Source organism: Drosophila miranda, chromosome 3, assembly GCF_003369915.1.
Source record: "Drosophila miranda strain MSH22 chromosome 3, D.miranda_PacBio2.1, whole genome shotgun sequence".
In the NCBI taxonomy this organism is placed as follows: domain Eukaryota; kingdom Metazoa; phylum Arthropoda; class Insecta; order Diptera; family Drosophilidae; genus Drosophila; species Drosophila miranda.
In genome coordinates this window covers 1,161,953-1,181,511 of record NC_046676.1, presented here as the reverse complement: position 1 = coordinate 1,181,511, position 19,559 = coordinate 1,161,953, and the positions used below count along the sequence as shown (strand labels likewise).

At 45.7% G+C, this 19,559-nt stretch overlaps 1 protein-coding gene across 2 annotated transcripts in view; it reads right to left on the bottom strand.

The window, feature by feature from the left end:
- The window catches only part of LOC117188125 (transcription-associated protein 1), a 156,151-nt gene that overhangs the window by 78,513 nt on the left and 58,079 nt on the right, over nucleotides 1–19,559 (bottom strand). The window contains exons 7-8 of one of the 2 annotated variants that reach the window (XM_033391475.1): nucleotides 6,647–7,019; nucleotides 6,477–6,573 (exon numbers count right to left, since the gene is read on the bottom strand). In XM_033391475.1, coding sequence (XP_033247366.1) covers nucleotides 6,492–6,573; nucleotides 6,647–7,019 — 455 coding nt within the window. In that variant the 3' untranslated portion in view covers nucleotides 6,477–6,491. Of the gene's footprint in view, nucleotides 1–6,476; nucleotides 6,574–6,646; nucleotides 7,020–19,559 lie in introns of those variants that run through there. The other variant, XM_033391474.1, reaches the window with a different exon arrangement.

Below are 19,559 nucleotides of genomic sequence, written 5' to 3'. Positions count from 1 at the left end.
AATATTTCACCTTCTTCAAAGGGTATTCCATGAAAACGTAGATCACACGCAATGATCCCTTTGGCGCACTCAACACATTATGTGCTTAGATCTCTAACTTGCGCACGTATTTCTTGCCTACCGTGTACCTCATTTTTGAGTTGGATAATCTGCTGCTCCATTTCGTGGATTACCACACCCGCCTTTTCCAATTGCAGGACACGTTTAGTAAGTTTCTTCACATCTTCTGCCATACCAAGAATTTGATTGGTCATTGCTGTGAACTTTTCCTCTATGGCCTGCAATACAGCCTCAGACTTTTGCGTATGTTTAGCAAACATTCTGTCCAGTGCTTTCTGTATATTATCTGGTATATCCTTAGAACTTCTGGAACGCTTGAGTTCCAGATTTTTCTCTCAGACGTTTTGATACTAGAGCCATGTTCAAACGTTTTTCCTTTATGGTACTGCTTGGCAGAGGTTTACACTGCGTTTCTTACTTTGAAAGACTGCTTTATTAACGTATTGATATACTGCTTTGCCGACTCCGTTACTATGCGTTGCCAATCGCTTTGCTGTCTGCATTGCTTGCAACTGCGAAATGATCAAATGCTGGTTTACTGAGAGTGGTTCAGAACAATAAGAAATATTCTGTAGTGAACCCATGCAACTACATATGCAACACTCTGTTATATATATAAACTCATATATAAGCGCGTATATAAACGCAGTGACATAAACAACTATTGTTTACACATTGTTGTACACATTCCTTTTGTACAGCAACATGATTTGCCGCTTGAGCGCGGATCAGCTAGCTGGCCAAACTGCTGATCAAGCATTTCCCCAAAAGACAGGCAGACCCCAAACGCACTCATACGGAGGCTAAGGGTCTCTTTCAATAGTCCACTTAATGCTGATCATGCATTAACATAGACTCAGGCAGAGACCGCTCGCACTAATACTAATGCAGTAGTACTCTCTTCATAAGATGCATGGGAGAACTCTCACTCTCCGATAAACATAAGAACAATTGTACCCTAGGCTAAGAATCAAAAGTATTCCAATAAACATTCACTTATCAGAACTCAAACACAACGGATCTTCTTCTTCGTACTGAACTCTTTACAATTCTTCTTCCACAGCACAACCAATAACAAATATTTTTCCACTGTATTTTATTAAAGTTGGCGTTGTAGTGTTGACTTCAATTATTTCCACCATCAATGCGTCTTTCAATGCGGACACAGTTTATGATGTGAATAAAACACTCTGTTTAATAAATAATAGTGTAGTTTTGTTGGTGAGTTTTTCAACATTGGTCCTTCGAGCCGGATCTTCGCCTTCCCCATAAGGAGAAGCTCACCCCATCTAGCATCCGCGGATCGCTCCAACTCCAAGATAAGTACGACTCTTCGATTGTGCCCAAAACCAGTGCGTGATTTTGTGCGAGTTTCCATCCCAGTCCGAGTTCCCGGGGCACATTTGTATGCGTTTCTCGTTCCTAAATAATATTCCTACCGCTCCCAGCTACCAGCTGAGCTTTCGTTGCTGACATAATCACATGTATCAAACATATGTGTAAGCAACGCAATCCAAGCGGCTGGCAACAAACATAAAGACATATTCTTGTAATTACTTTTGTTATTCATTCAGTGCATGCTCAACTTTCTTTCGGTTTTATAAAGATATAGAATAACAAATCAAAATCAATATTTGTTTAACTAATTATATTGTCAATAAAAATAACACACGATTCCATACATACGGCACATATGCATTTATCTTACATATACGTACCCATTTTAAATTAGCATATTCTTGCACATCTACATATGTTATATATATTTTATATAAAACGGTTATATACCGTTTTAACCGTTGTTTTAAATCTCAATATTTTTGTTCATCCTAAATGTTCGTTCTTGGATGAACATTTCCTCATTGATCGTAGTATTTATATCTATACATTCCGGCCACATTATACGATAAATACTCGCAATAAATTCCACCAAAACTACATATCCACGGTTCGTAATTCAGTCACTACGCCGACATTTTCCCGTCCGGCACCAGTTGAACGAGGCCCGAACACATCCAGGGCTGTCAGACCACCTGCTTTCGAGGCCTTGTTGCTCCCCTCGGTAGTCCCTCGTACGGTTCCTAGCACTATGGTCCAACCGGCCGTCAGTTCCGCACAGTCTAAGTTTGCCTAGGCTGCAAGCATACTAGCTCGCTTCGACCAGAAGTACACCAACCCGCTCGCTCTCCCATGTCCATCGAGATCAACTCCGAAGCCTGTGGGCGAAGGTGGACGCGGAGTTCGAGGCCAGTTCGGTGGCGATGGCGGATCGAGAGGGTGTAGCTGATGTCCAAGGGATGAACGATGACCGAACCAAACAATCAGCTCGAGCCCCCGACTTACCCTCACACGCCACAACTTGCCGTTCAAGTGACGACTACCGGCGATTGCCGCCTCCCTCCATGCGACACTGAAGTTTTCAGCGGGGACTACCAGCAGTGGCTCACGTTCCGAGACCTGTTCACCGCCATCTATATAAAACACCCGAGGTTGGCTCCAGTGGAAAAACTGTTCCACCTCAACAAAAAAAACGAGCGGTGAGGCCCACGACATAGTGGCCCAGGCTCCACTCACGAACGAAGGTTTCGAGTCCGCATGGAACGCCCTACGTGAAGGAGCGCAGCAGTAAGATCCTTTTCAGTCTGCCCCAAATCCGTTCCGAGTCAGCAACAGCGCTAAAAGAGCTTCAGAGGGCCGTCCACAAGTGCCTCACGACAATCACCCGATCCGAGCGATAAGGAAATCCTTATCCTAGGATGGTTCACTCGTTCGAGGCCACAGTGACTCAAAAGAGGATCACGTGTGATCTCTGCTCCAAAGAGAATCATCCAATCCGTTTATGCCCTCACTTCCTTCAAATGCCCGCTCCAATTACATTAAGCAAAAGCTGCTTTGCTTGAGCTGCTTTCCAAGAGGCCACCAGATACGAGAATGCCAAAGCACCCACAATTGCATCACTTGTGGAGACCGGCACCAAACGCTTGTATACCGTAGCAACCCAGCAAACTCCAGCGAGCCGATTTCCAAAACGGTACGTGGCCCGAGCTAAATCTACGAGTGCCAAGCGCATAAAGAGACTTGACGAGCCTTCCATGGGCGGATCCTACATTTTTCGAGAGCTCTCCAATCGATCTTCTGATTGGAGCTGATCTGCCACCATCCGTCCTGCTAGCGGCTTGCAGACCAACATATGTGGATCTCTCCTCGGACAAGAAACAGTTATCGGCTAGGTACTTACAGGCCCAGTATCTAGCATGGCAAATCAAATTGTATCCTTTTGAAGTAGAGTTTCCAGACTACCTAACAAACTGGTAGAAGACTCGGGGTTCTACTACGAAAGTAATTTCCTTCCAGCTTCCTCCGCAGACTTGCTCGAACGGTCTCCTACGCTTAACCGAAGGGAATATTTCCAAAATATTCACTGAGTGAAAGCTCAACGCTCCGTTCGGAGTTCACGCCTGAACTTGAATGTGAATCCGTCCTTAAACCAACATGGCCTCATCAGACCATGTAACCACGTGGCAATTTCCAATGTTCTAAATGTGCCTTTTACACGCCAAGCCGTCGTGATCGAGGGATTAGCTCGTATTATTGCGGGAACTGCCTGGCTTAACAACACTCTGGCATGGATTGTCGCAATGGTGGGCTGTGCAGGGTGTGTGGCAAGAACCACCACACGCCACTCAACATACCCTCGTTTCGTCGTCCAGCACGCTTGGCCTGCCGGCGTGCCGTCAGCCGATCGGTCGTGTGAACCGCAACAACATCGTCTACGACTCCAGCATCCCAAGCTGAACGCCGATCTCGTTTCCCCGTGAGCCGCCCCGTGGTAGGTACCCCAGCGCAATCCGTCGACTCCCTTCTACAACATCGAAGCCTCAACATCCTCCCGACGGCGCTGTTGCGAGGTGCCCTGTCTGAGCCTAAGCCCAAATGAAAAATTAGGGATATCTCGTTTGACATGAGAGGCGTGGAAGTGGAAGGGGTGGAAGTGTTCTATCTATAGTGCGGCATTGAAGATTAGGACAAGGAATAGAAATGACATATGCGGTAACGCCTTTGCCACTCAGTTGTCGATGCAATCGCCACCTGGTGCCTTCTTCTTTTCAGTCTTTTGACAGGCCTCTTTGATTTTAAAGTGCATTACAGGCTGACGCAGACTGGAAAGGTTGGAACCTCTACTCCAGGTTCAACGCAAAGGCTTCAACCCTTCTACGCAAAGCCTTCAACCTGTCCAGGAGTCGTCCCGTTTCCTATTTGGAAGTCGGTGCGTGGTTTGTCCCTGGTTCCTGGTTAGTTTACAAAGGTCACTTTTCGAGCTTTCTTCTGATGTCGACTCTGGAGGATCCTGCTCGTGTCCTCCTCCTGCTCCTCTTCGTGAGTTGGAAGTCCATTGGAAGAGCGGAAGCTACAGCAGCATTGCTTACTTTGGAGACGAGAATGTCTATCGCTCTATGTACATATGTCGTCGACTGCCATATTGAGGTCCAGAGAGTCTTTCTGATCAGGGCAATATTGGAGACCGGCTAAGAAACCTTGCTCTGGCTGGGATCGTCTGGGGGTCATTGACAGCGTCACGATCAGTGGCAGGGAGTCAAAGCTCAGGGCGTGCTGTTTACGGAGCCCTGGGATAGTAGGATACCAGGGATCGACTTGTACCCGAAAAATTCCAGGAAGGAGGGCGTTTACTTGTGCTGAGGAACTTGTGAGTCTGGCTCTCCCTTTTTAGCTGCACCAATGCATTGGTTTGCATTCAAGTCGCCTCTAACGATGAATTTGTTGTCCAGCTGAGCCAAAAGATGGTCAAAATCAGCGCAACTTTCAAACACAGGTTGCTTTAGGCTTATGTTCTTGGTGTGGTCGAACTCGTAGCAGCGAAAACATTGCCGCACGCTGTTGTTTTTCCTATTGCTTTGTTTGGGGCTCAACTCTACTACGACAGCGTTGACGTTGACGATAACATATTGGATAAGCTTAAGCTACAAAGCGTTTGTTTTTTACCTGTGAAAAAAACAGTGAACAAAATACCAGCCTTAAACATTATTTTAACTACACCAAGAAAAAACGAGGGGGAACGTTGTGAGTTGCTGCGCTGCGTAGCCACTGCAAATTGATTTGTTACTTTTGGCTATAATAATAATTCGATTTGATTCGGCAAGATTCGGCAATCTGGTGATATGGCCATTCTCTATGATTGTGCGTTTTTAATTTTCTCATAATTTTAAAATTGTGGTTACCACAGATTTTCGTCTGCTGTATTGGCGGAAGGAAGTGGGGCGAAATTTCGAAACACACTTGTAGCAGTGAGCTCTCTACAGTGAGCAAAAAGAAATACACTTGTAACGGAGAGTTCTGCAGTGAAAAATTACAAATGGTTTTGAAACAGTGAGAGCTCTAGTCAGTTCGATTAGTCTCTGAGACTTGTGGATGCCCCAGACTTTCGTCCTTTGCGGGGCGGAAGGGAGTGTGGCGAAATTTTGAAACAAACTCGTCAAGGTCCGATATCACACGAGTGTGGATGAAAAATGTGGTTGCTCTAGCTTTTATAGTCTCTGTGATCTAGGCGCTAATGTTTTGCGCTAAGCAAGGCCGGCTATGATACGTGTGTGGTAGAGAGAGACAGGGCGAGAAAAAATGAAATTGTTTTCTTGATTTTGGCTATAATAATGATACGATCCAATTCAGATTCTGCAGTCCAAAAGATATGGTCATTCTCTACGATTCTGCGCTTTTAATTTTCTAGTATCTTTGAAACTGTGGATGCCACAGATTTTCGCCCATTGTGGGCGGGGCAATGTTTTGAAATATACTTGTAACAGTGACATATCACAGAAGTCCGGATATAAAATGTCGTTGCTCTAGCTCTTATACTCTTTGAGCACTAGGCGCTAATAGGGACGGACGGACAGACAGACATGGCTTAATCGACTCGGCTATTGATGCTGATCAAGAATATATACTTTATGGGGTCGGAAACGATTCCTTTTGGACGTTACAGACATCCATTTTCACCATAAAACTAATATACCCCAATACTCATTTTGAGTATCGGGTATAATAAGTGATTAAACATTTTTAAAGCATCAAGTCTATCATTAACAGTCTTGTTGATTCGCAGCGGAAAAAACAATTCCAATTTTGTTGACTAGTGTAGTCTAATCCTTGGGGGTTGAGACGGACAGGCTCTTGGCCGTTCTCAAAAAACTGTTAAAATTTATGACAGTTGATATTGGTAGAACAATATCCTACTAAAAAAATATATGTAAATGTATTTGAAAAATCGAGGTACATAAACGTCAATATGATTAGCTAAATAATTTGAGTTTCTAGCTTTAGTTATAAAAGTCTGTAAGAGTATTAAAAATAAAATTAATATAATTCATTATGTTCGTTATATACATAATTATATGGAATTGTTCCACCTTCTACTGTTAGCTACAAAGCAAGACCGAAGGCAACAAAAACACCTCAAATTTCTCCATGCAAAACATCGTTTTGGAGCATGGAAAGAACCTGGAGAGCAATTGTTTTCTAATCAAAACACACAAACAACTATACATATGTATATATCGTAATGTTTACTTACCATTTTTGAACGATTAAGGGTAGCTGAATTTTGGCAATAGTCTCAAATTTTTTCACAAAAACCTTCAATAGTTTTGACAAAATTTGTCGAGATCGCTGGGGCTCCAGTTCACTGTGATGCCGCAAACAATCAACTAGATTTAATAAAAGCTTGCAAGACATAGTTTGTATTCCTACGGCAAGTGTCTCATCATGAACATTTTTTGAGAACAGATTTACTGCTTTTATTAGCACGTCCAAACTTAGACTCTGACGAACATGATGTGCTAGATCTGCTAGCGTAGAATATGCCAACGGCCGAATTGATTCCAATGTGACTCCCTTACCAATAAGCAAGTCTTCATCAAATAATTTGTCTATTGATGGAATAAACTCTACAAATAAATAAAAAATTGGAATTAATTTTGGATGTGTGATAAATCTGTTAGTAAATAAAGGTCTCGTATGCTGGTGTTTGTTGTTGAGCTACTCCAGATCGTATACATTTTTTATATATATTTAGTAGGTATATCTGGTCTGATGAGCTCGTGAGGTAGCTCAAAGGGGGCCTAGCTGAGGCCACCGGACGGGTCGCGGGTTGCGGATAGCGAACGGCCTACCTCGGTAGGTCAGCTGCGAATAAGCGGGCATCCCTCACGGGAGAGTACCGAAATAAGCAGTCCCGGACAGCCAGCGGGTGTTAGCTAGGTAGCAGCACTGACGATGCGCTTGTGGTGCCGCCTCAATAAGTAGCTCACACACTCCCATCCCTACACGATACCTACCACATCCCAACCCCCACACCCACCTCACACCACGCCGGACTAAGTGTGTTACTCGACCCGTGCCGAGAGTCAGCCTGGCTGGGGGCCCGGTATAAAAACTAGCCCAGTCGCTAACGGAGGGCTCCGGGACTTAGCAGCGCCCTGTTCTAATGATGCCTTACCAGGGCAACGTGGATCTCTGCCCGGGCTGACCTTTCCCTTTCTCTGCATCTCGTGGGATGATTATGGAAAAAACAGCAACAAATACAAAAAACACACAAAAAAAACAAATGAGTCTGGCACTCCCCAAACGCCAACTGGGAGCAATCCCAAGCATGGAAAGGCAGCGTCACAAAGGCCTGGCCCTACCAGCTCTGCAGCAGGGAATACCTGCAAGGTGGAAGGTGCCTGTGCGAACCCGAAGGGGTCCCATCCCGAATCCGGAGTGGGTGGCAAGGTAACCCCCGAAGCTGACACCTTGGAAAGGAAGCTAAGCAATACTGCGGCTGCCCGACCTTCTGGTAAAGCGGAGGGGGTTGACTTGCCGTCGACAAGCGCCCAAGCCAAACGCTATGCCGAAAAGAGGAGTGCAGGACACATACTCCGTCGGCAACACGCCAGCAGCGATGCCAGCCCATCAGCCGACTGGCTGATGAAGGTGGAATGGGCTTGGGCTGTGCTCCCGGAGTTCCCCTTAGAACAGAAAAAGGTGACTCCCCAAGCTAAGAGGCAGCGCTCGCAGGAGACACCGGGACCGGTAGCAAAGCTCTCCAGAGTGCTGCCCAATGTCTCTTTTGCGCAGATTGCGGAAAGGACGCTAATTGTCGTCCTCGACATAGGCAGCGCAGAGGGAAGGATTCCAAGGAGTCAGTGGAAGTGGGTGGAAGGGGCATTGGCCGACCGCTGCTTCGACCTCCTCGACAAGGACCCAGGACCACCGCCAGTCTGCAAGGATATGGGGTGGTTCCAGGGAAACGTTAAGATAATTGCCTGCGAAGACGAGCGCTCCGTGAAGCTGTACAAAGCGGCGGTGGCGCAGGTCGGCGAGATCTATGCTGGGGCGAAACTCGTCGCAGTCGACTGGAGCGAGGTGCCCAGCAGACCGAGGGCCAGAATTTGGGTGCCGGCTACCTTCAAAGAGCCAGAACGCATCCTCAAGATGTTGCAAAGATGCAACCCAGGACTACCGACCTCGGATTTGAAGGTAGTCAAGGTTGAGACGACACAAGGCCCGACTAACCAGGCAATGCTCGTCCTCTACAAAAAGCTCGTCGACAATGGAGGCAGTAAAAGGCGAGCTAAACTTCGGCTTCAGCTCGGTCACCATCAAGGTGTTTAAATCGAACGCGGCGGCCGCGGCGCTTCCTGTTGTCAACACAGACGTGCAGGACGTCGCTGCGGAGATCGAAGCGCCTGACGACGAGCTGGAGCCAGACCAAGAAGGATTCTCTTCTGAAGGGAGCTGTTGCTCGATTTTGAATCAATGTGCCGAGAGAGGGTCTCAGACGACTCGGACGCAGATATTACAGTGGTGGAGAACCTTGAATCACTCTCCACCACTGTAAAGCAGCATCGGCTGCCGACGTAGTCCTGATTCAGGAGCCTTGGGTGGTAGGAAGCAAGGTCTGTGGATTGGGGACGATGGAATACAAGATAATTGTATCCCAAAATGAAGGTAAAATCCGTACCTGCATACTTGCGAGAAAGCATTTAAATATCTTTCTGCTCCATAATTATAGCGATGGCGATAACACGGCGGCAAGCCTAGAGCTGAACGGGAATCATCTCAGGCTGGTGGCGTCCTATATGGCCCACGAGGAGGATGATCCTCCCAACGACCTTGTTCGCAAAATAGCCAGCGACAGCGAAAGGACGGGCAAAAACCTACTTATAGGTTGTGATGCCAACGCCCACCACACCCAATGGGGGAGCAAGGACACGAATGTAAGGGGTGAGTCACTGTTCAGCTTCATCCTGAACTCAGATTTATTTATTTGCAATCGGGGCAACGACCCCACGTTTATAATTAAAAATCGGCAGGAGGTCATTGACCTCACGCTAGTGTCAAACAAACTGCTAGACACAATCAAGAGCTGGAAAGTCCTAGGAGACCACTCCTTCTCGGACCACAGGTATATCGAGACGATATTATCCCTCGAAACCCAACGACTATATCAACCCCAGAAAAGCCAACTGGGAAAAATATAGCACAACCCTGGAGAAACTACTCCCTGCTAACGCCCCTAATTGCCCGAACACGGAAGCCAACCTAAACCATCTTGTGAACAGGTTTACGGATGCGTGCAACAAAGCCTACAAGGCAGCATGCCCTTCTACCAGACCAAGGGGGAAAAAGAAACCCCCCCCTGGTGGTCTAAGCAACTAGACACCCTTCGTAGAACTTGTAGGACTCTATTCAATAGAGCCACAAGAGCTAAGGAGGATACTCACTGGGCAGACTATAAAATCAGCCTTGCACTACACAAAAAGGAAACGAGGAGGGCTAAAAGAGCCTCCTGGCACAAATTTTGCTCCGAAATTGAGGAAAAGTCGGAGGCCGCAAGGCTCCGGAAAGTTTTTTCAAAAACAACTCCTTTAGTAGGTTATCTTAAAAAGAATGATGGTACGTGGACCAACTCCAGTGAGGAGTCCCTAAACATTCTGCTCGACACGCATTTCCCCGGATGTACAACCACCGAGCCGATATACCTCCCAGGAGAGGGATCGGTAGAATCGATGGACCATATCCTTACAAAACGGAACATAAGCTGGGCAGTAAACAGCTTCAACCTGTTTAAATCGCCAAGCCCGGACCAGGTAATCCCGGCCCTTCAGAACTTCAGAAGGCCGGGGATACGGCCATCAGCTGGCTAAACAGTAGTATCTTCAGGAAGATACTGGCAATATCGTAAGCATGGCTTAAGGCAAGAATAGTTTTCATCCCTTAAGCAGGTAAAGCCTCACACTCAACCCCGAAAGACTTTAGACCAATCAGTTTATCGTCTTTCCTACTCAAAACCTTTGAGAGACTTATCGGGTTACAAGAGTGTAGCAAAGTCTCAGCATCTCAAAGAATACTCATTAATAACTTTTCTCGATATCGAGGGAGCCATTACAGAAACCCTGACTGACCTGGGGGTGGACTGTCACTTGGTGATGCTCATTGATCAATTGCTCATATGCAGGACGGTGACATCATAGATGTCTGTTATTAATCGGTGATTTCGGTGATTTATTCCAATCGTGCACATAACGAATAGCTCCAAAAGAGAGACCAAAAATGCATGTGGACTGTGCAGTTGAATTTATTACAAAGTGAGTTCTCGATTTGAAAAAAAAAAAAAAAATATGTGTATAATCGACTAGTAATATTGCAAGTTAAAATTATATTACTATGCAATACAACTGTTTTTACGATATAATGTGCTGTAGTTTTGTTTTAATAATTAATTGTTCCCAGTGTTATTGTCTGTGTTGTTGTTACCTTAATATTGTTACTTTAGCTAAAGGACAGTTGGGACAAGGACATAGGCACAATACACATATCAATGTATGTAAGATTAATAATAATGTATCGTTTATTAATAGTGTTTTTCGAAAAAGAGTACAAAGTGTATGATTTAAGATGTGCAATTAATGAGTCTGTTCTTCCGACTTTTTGTTCAACTTTCTGCTTCTACTTCCAACAACCGACTGCTTTTTCGATAACCCCTTATCGGTTAGGCCTTTTAAATATCAATTACTTCTGGTTATATCGGTTAGGTCTTATCGATGGTATCTTAAGTTCAAATGTTAATTTAGGTGGGATAGTGCTAACTACTTGATACCCTGTCTTTTACATGTATGCTTTCTAGCATTCATTTTTTGATAAGTGGTGCTTAAATAATGGGTCATTTCCTGAAAAAGCTAATAAAGTTTATGAAGATCTACAACAGCAGGTTAAAGACGTCATTCTCCTGATGTCATTAAACATGCTTTAGTATCCATTGGAGAGCTCTCCGAAGATGCTGCTGAGTCTAGGGATAAGGATATAAAAATGTATCGACTCCATCACACTCGGAAGATCTCACGTGTCGCAACAAATACAGATTTATTAAACAGATTATTGTTGAGCTCGGATCCATTTTTAACTGGGCAACGAAAACTTCAAAACCAAAATAAATCTATTCTTTTGAAATCTGTTTTAGATTTACTTAATTAATTTAATTCATTTCACATCATTCAATATTTGTTTTTATTTTTATTTTTCGTTCAACAAAATTTATTAAAAATTAATTGATTATGTTTAGTTTCTTAAATTAGTAGTACAGTAGTAGTACTGTGTGGTGGCCTGCCCTAACAATAAGGACAATCACCAATCAGCTGGGAACTGCCGCCCTCTGCATCAGTGGAGCTCTTCGAACTACACCAAATGATGCGCTAAACGCCATTTTATGCCTCCAGAGCCTTGACCTTGCAGGAAAGGAGCGGTCAGAAATGGCAGCAATACGTCTTAGGGACTCTGAACAATGGGTACCTCAACACATAGGTCACTCATCTATACTAAATAAAAACAACATGGTCCCAGCAAGAACGGACTATCAAGTTCCAAGGGAGCACACGGAGACTCCATTCAGCACAATTATCCATCATAGAGACGAATGGCTCGAGGGACTCCCCGGCCCAGAAGGGGCCATAAGCATCTTCACGGATGGCTCAAAGCTGGACGGCAGGGTTGGAGGAGGAATCTACGCTGAACAGCTAAACATAAGGCAATCTTTCAGGCTCCCGGATCACTGTAGCGTCTTCCAAGCGGAAGTTACAGCAATCAGGGAGGCTCTGTACTGCCTTCACACGGTTACCACCACGGCAACCAATCTAAACATCTACAGCGATAGCCAAGCTGCGATCAGATCACTTAACGCGATCTCCTCGAACTCGGCTACTGTGGCAAAGTGCCGCAGATCTCTTCACGAGATGGCTCAGCAATTTGCTATCAGCCTTATATCGGTCCCGGGCCACCGGGACATCGAGGGCAACTGCATAGCGGACGAGCTCGCCAGATCTGGTACTACGACCCCCCTTCTCCAAGATAAGGAGGACATTTGTATGCCTATGGCCACCTGCAAGCTCATCATAAAAGTGCAGTACATGCGCCTAACAGACAACAAGTGGCAAATAGGGCCACGTTGTCGCACAGCTCGGCAAACATGGCCGACCATAGATAAGAAGCGCACCGCAGAGCTCTGCAAACTAGGCAGGGAAAGGTGCAGAGCAGTCATACGTTCCCTTACAGGACACTGGCTAGTAGGCACCCACGCAAGTAGGCTGGGTGCCCCATACAATGATTTCTGCCGCAGCTGCAGAGATGAGGACGAGGAGGAGACAGTGGAACACCTGTTCTGTTCCTGTCCAGCTCTCAGCAGAAGAAGGCTGCATCACTTGGGCTCCGCCTTTCTGAACGACATCTCAGAGATGTCCACGATGTGTCCCAGAAAGATCGCAAACTTTATAAGAGCATCTGGATGGGTCAACTGTTGACATGAAATCTCACTGCAGGGAGGGAATGATCCCAAGCGGTATCACAACGGGCCGAAACCGGCCTAAGTGTGCCGAGCTCCGAGCGAGCCTGGCAGCCGCCTCTACCCAACCTAACCTAACCTAGTAGGTATAAGATGAGGTGGTAAAGTATTTTACACCCTCCTATTACCCCCACCATATTTTAATCGGGATTTTTAGTATTTTTCTATGAAAGGTATTCAAATAATTAACATTGTAAAGTATGTTTTGATTTATTTGTTGTATATGTTACGTGTTTTGAGATTGTGAAAGGTTAGCATACTGGTCTTCATAAGTAAGTAAGAACATCATTTGGTTAATTAAGACTTGAACAATTCCAGCAAGACGCAAGGTAGCCCATTTTGCAGCTTCCCCAAAATGTTATTCGATTCGTGATTTTTTTTTTTTTTTTTTTTTTGCTATAAATCAGTTCTTTACAAAAGTACATATTACATTTTTTAGTTAAAACGAAATCTTTTTCCAAATAACACTTTTTTCAACGTTCAATTAGTAATTTGACCAAACAAAGGTAAAAAAATTCAGTTAAATTTTAAAAATGATGACCCACTAGATAATTTGGTTTTTTTAAACAAATAATAAATAATATTATTCCGAATTTATTTTTTGTCCAAATATAAATTTATTTATATTTTGTGGAACCCCGCGTGGCATTTATTCCACATTTGACCCTCTTGGGCATCGATTCGATAGTCGTATAAAGCCTTCAGGCGAGAAAGAGCTATAGTCTTCCTCCTTCTGGGTGTTACACACAAACATTTTTATCAAAAATCTACAATACCCCTATACTCTTTGGGTACAAAATTAGGGAGGAAAACGTTAATCGAACAGGAACAGTCAGGAAATCGCCAGCAACAAGGACACCCGCACTGGGAGCACTCACCGCGGTACTGTCGGTTATGATGGAAGAATGAGTATGATCTCTCAGCCTTATTTAACGTGGCGGTTCCACAGGTAGGGACTTTAACCACTACGTCTGATGCATAGCTTTGCCCGAAAGTGCGATATTTATCTGGTATGGAATCTGGTATGATGCGCCAAAAGAAGCTATGGCAAATACATAGCGGTCTTGGCACCCGGTTTAGAGCGGAACTCCGCTCTCCCCGCGTAACGTTTGGGTATCAACCACAGAAACCACGATACTCGCCCTGGATAGAGAATCCACAAGGCCCGTGCACCGCTAGCACGTTCAGCCGCTGTTGTCGCCTGGAGAACGCCAGTCCGGCCAACCTGTCTAGGATCCGCATTCTCTCCTGAGAAGCGGACACTGCGCAGAAGGGTCCCAATCGGGTCCCTTCAGAAGTGGAACCAGGATGCTTCCATTCCGTTGGGAAGTGCCCTGTTTCCAGGCAGTGGGAATACATCGCTGTCAGGTGCTGAGCGCCTGCAATTCAACCTGGCATCGCATGCATCAACCTCGAAAGCTTTGAGGGCCGGCGGACCCTCGATCGGGATGGCAATGTTTGCATTGGACTCCGCAACAGGGAAGAAGTTGTCACGGAGCACATCCGCATAGTTCCCGCCATGTTGCGACCAGCCCAACATATGTTCGAAGTACAGGTAAAGGTCGAAATACAGAATTCGGATGGATTATATCCGATTGCACCAAATCAAAAAGTGATAAATTGATTTTGGCGACAACAATAGACGTTGGGGACTTTGAGCGGATCTGGTAATTGGAAAATGAAAAGAATGACGTTGAAGATGTTTGCGAGAAGCATTTCTTGGAAACAACAAGAAGAGATGAGAAGGCAAGTGTGTGTTTAAAATACCATTTAAAAATGAAATGGATCTAGGATATTCAAACCACAAGCTATGGCGCGATTTTACAGTTTAGAAAGAAAGCTCAGCAATAATATAAAATTAAAAAAAATTTCATAAAGTTTATGCATGTATATATAAAATCTTAGGACATATAGTAGAGCTCTAAGATGGAAAATATGATTTGCCCCATCAAGGAGTCATAAGCGAATCCAGTCTAACGACAAAGCTGAGGGTGGTTTTCGATGCTTCAGCGAAAACCACTAACAATAAAAGTTTAAATGATATCAAGTGGGTTTGACCAAGAGTCCAAAAAGACATTTTCGATATTATGGTGATATGGCGTAAATGGCCATTTTTATTAATATCTGCGGACATTGAAAAAATGCACCGACAAATTAATATTGATAAAGAAGACCAAACAACTAGGAAGTTACCGGGAAGTTTAATAGTTTGGGTATAACTTAAGAAAATACAAATGGATAATATAAGGCGTTAGAGATGACAAAGAAAATAAAGTATTAACCATAGAGGAGTATGAATCCGTAAAAACATTGGGACTCCTATGGGAACCGAGTTTATGTCCTTAGGCTGGTTGTCTCCAGTGACAGTTGTCGGAAAATTGTTTATTCAATAATTTTGGCCAGCAGACAAAAATTGGGATGAAGAATTATCAGAACAGGATACTCGGGTATGGAATTCGTTTAAAGATAGTTTAACAGAATTAGAGAGCATTCGGATACCAAGATGGCTAAATTATCAGCACAATAAGTCGATGCAAATTCATGGGCTTGCCGATGCATTCGAAAAGGCTTATGCTGCCGTAGTGTATGCCAAGGTAGATGGTTATACAATTATAGAAGCCAGAAAAAGCAATGTTAATCCGAAGAAGAGTTGCACGGAGACCGCAACTCTACATTTGTACACGATACATAGTCAGTATGGCTACATTGAGCGACAATGTGTGCGTGCGCGAGAGACAGAGAACATGTCTGAACATGCCGTCGAACGCTGCGTAGCCACTGCAAATTGATTTGTTACTTTTGGCTATAAAAATTATCCGATCTGATCCAGATTCAGCAATCTCATAGATACGGTCATTCTCTATGATTTTGCGTTTTCTCGTATCTTCAATGTTGTGGATGCCATAGATTTTTGTCTTTTGTAGGGGTGGAAGGGGGTGGGGCGAAATTTTGAGATTAACGTTTTATAGTGAGATCTAACAAGAGTGTGGATAGCAAATTTGGTCACTCTAGACTTAATAGTCTCTAAGATTTGTGGATGCCCCAGATTGTCGTCCATCGTGGGGGCGGAAGGGGGTGTGTCGAAATTTTGAAACTAACTCGTCAAGGTCCGATATCACAGGAGTGTGGATCAAAAATTTGGTTGCTCTAGCTTTTATAGTCTCTGAGATCTAGGAACTCATATTTTGGAATAGGCAAAGCCGACCATGAAACCTGTGAGTTAGAGAGAGACAGAGCGAGAAAAAATGAAATTTTTTTCTTGATTCTGGCTATAATAATGAAACGATCCAATTCAGAATCTGCAGTCTAGAAGATATGGTCATTCTCTACTATTCTGCGTTTTTGGTTTTCTCGTATCTTTGAAATTGTGGATGCCACAGATTATCGCCCTTTGTGGGGTCGGAAGTGGGCGGGGAAAAGTTTTTAAATATACTTGTAACAGTGACATATCACAGAAGTCCGGATACAAAAAGTCGTTGCTCTAGCTCTTATAGTCTCTGAGCACTAGGCGCTCATAGGGACGGACAGACAGACATGGCTCAATCGACTCGGCTATTGACGCTGATCAAGAATATATATATCTTATGGGGTCGGAAACGCTTCCTTCTGGACGTTACACACATCCACTTTTACCAAAAATCCAATATAACCCTATACTAATTTTGAGTATCGGGTATAAAAAGTTGATGGCTTAGCTGGCAACAAAATGTAACAACGCACACAGTATACCTAAAATGCATACGATCAAACACGCCAACCAGCAATCATGACTTATAAACAAGCGAGGGGATCGTTTCGCACGTTTTGCTTTTATGAACTGACGCACTTACGTGTATATAGAATGGTTAGGACGATCGGTTCATCAAAAATATATATACCTTATGAGGCGGTGATGCTTTTTTCATTTTGTGACGAACATTTACACAACCAGTAGAGATACGCCTGTTTATTGTTTGACATAAAATAATCGTGAACTTAACTTGTGAAATCTACAAGATCGACTGATATAGACCTAGATGGACCAAATTTGCTATTCTGATCAAAAATATATGAGTACATTCCCTTTGAGATCGGAATTTTCCCACATTAGCGTTTTAAATCTTTGTACAAAATAACAAAAATCTATAAAAGCTTGCATTGTCCGTTTCTGTTTTGTTAGTGACCAGACAGGCCGTCAGCCATCGGGTGCTACAGGGGGATGAACGGATGGCGGGTCGGCTCGCACAACTGTAAACTCGGAATGAGGCGCAGCCACTCCGGAACACCCAGTGCCTGCGTTCCACACCCAGGGTACTGAGGGTTGCGAGCGAACCGTCACCCGCCGTAACTGTACACACCGGTGGAAGTGCGACTGGAAACAGGTCCTGGCACGGTCATGTCTCTGCCATGATGCTGGCGAATGGTAGTCGGGCGGAGAGAAGAAAACTCTCAGTGAAATTACCCCAATCCAAGGTGACACTGTTATATGCCGAGGGATGCATGGCCGAGGGGGTGCCCGGCCGCTAATATGCAGATCTGGATACCTACCGACCTCCAGTTTAAACTAGGCTTCCCGGGGCAAGCGGGCTATGCCGCGGGTGACCAACCGCTTCCCGCCTACTCGTAGGAACAACTATAAAAAACTACAAAAATATAAAAAACAACAACACCGCAAAGTAGCTCGGTACTCCTTTTAAAGTACCGGAGGGACAAGACCATCCCTCTAAATCAACACCTGGGAAACCAGGTCCAACGAAGACGGGGAAAGAGACTCAGTCGGTCCACCGTCTTTAAGCAGCAGCCGCAGCGAGGGGGGGGGGGGGGGGGGGGGGGGGGGGGGGGGCCTGAAAAGCCAATCGGGTCCTTCCAAGTCGGGTGGCTCCAAGGGCGAATCGGGTACCGGGGTGGTTGCTAAGCAGAGCGAAATCGTGGCTGGTAAGCGCTCCGGGACCCAAGAACCCAAGGAAGCCCCGACAGGTAGCGTCCCTGCACAACGGGGAGGAAAGCCGTCGTACCAGGACAGGAGACGAGCGGCTTTCATCCTGGCCAACGAGGACCCCAACTACAGGTCGTCAGCCGAAGGAAAGGAGCAGAGGCTGTGGGCCTCCTCAATCCTGCCACATTTGCAGCCAGCCAAAGCCGGAAAGGGCGCAGCCAAGGCCCCCAACAAGCGGCAACGTTTAGCGGAGGATCCCGCTAGTCAGCCAGGCCAAGAAAGCCAAGCCGGTGAAGACCCACCTCACGAACCGATCGTTCGCTGAGGTTGCGAGGGGAAAGATCCTAATCGGTGTCCTTGACAGGGGCGCCGAGGACGGCCATGTCCCTCGCGACAAGTGGCACCTGGTGGAGAACGAGCTTTAGGACCGGTTCCTACAGGAACTGGAGGAGAACGGCGGATCACCGCCAAAGTGTGAGGACGCAGGGTGGCATCAAGGCAAGGTGAAGGCCATCGCCTGCCAAGACGCTCGCTCTGCGGCCCTTTACATGAAAGCGGTGGCTGCTCTCAAAGAGGTTTATCCAGGGGCGAAACTGGAGGCCGTGAAGTGGGAAGATGTCCCCAGCCGACCAAGAGCCAGAGCATGGGTCTCGGCTAAGCCCGCAGAGCCTGAAAAGATCCTCAGATTACTGCAGGTTTGCAACGCCCACCTTCCTACAGCCGATTGGAAGGTGGCCAAGGCGGAGGATACCCTAGGACAGAGGCGCCAGATAATCCTCGTCCTTAATGAGGAGTCGCTAGAACCCCTCGGGAACAAAAAAGTCAACATATCCACCTACAAGTCCGATCGCAAGGGCAGGCAAGCGGAGGTCGGAGGCGAGCCTCAGGAATGTCATTGACGCTCCTGCAGATAAACATCCACCATTGTAAGGCAGCATGCGATGCTCTACTGCTCCACCTGGCCAAGGGTGGAGCCGACATAGTCCTAATTCAGGAGCCCTGGATCCGCGGAAACAGGGTCTCCGGTCTGAGGACTTCAGACTACAAGCTATACGTAGCTGAAATCGTAGGAAAAATTCGTACCTGCATTCTTGCAAAAAGAGAGTTGTACTTATTTTTGCTTCCAAATTTCAGCAACGAGGACCACACCGCAGTGAGCCTCGAAGGCCAGGAGCGCTCACTGAGGATCTGCTCCGCATACATGGGGCATGATCAGCCAGACCCTCCTCCACACGCGCCTCTCCGGGCTCTAATCGCAGACTGTTCGGCCTAATTGTGGGATGCGACGCCAACGCACATCACTGTCAGTGGGGAAGCACTGACACAAACGAAAGGGGTGAGTACCTTTTCAGTTACTTACTGACCACTCAGATGGTCTTATTAAACTGGGGTAGTGATCCCACCTTCATCATTAAAAACCACAAGGAGGTCCTGGACCTCACGCTTGCCTCTCATGAGATACAGAGTAACATTGTATCTTGGAGGGTCCTAGAAGAACACTCCTTCTCGGACCACAGGTACGTGGAAACTGTTTTCTCTTTCTCAGTACCGAAGCCAGTTCAATTCCGGAACATCAGGCGGACAAACTGGACTCGGTACTCTGATTATCTCTGTCGTATTCTCCCTGAGCCCCCACTTCAGGAGGAGTTTTGCAGGGAGGCCGTGGCCTCGTCTTCCTAACATCGTCACCGACGC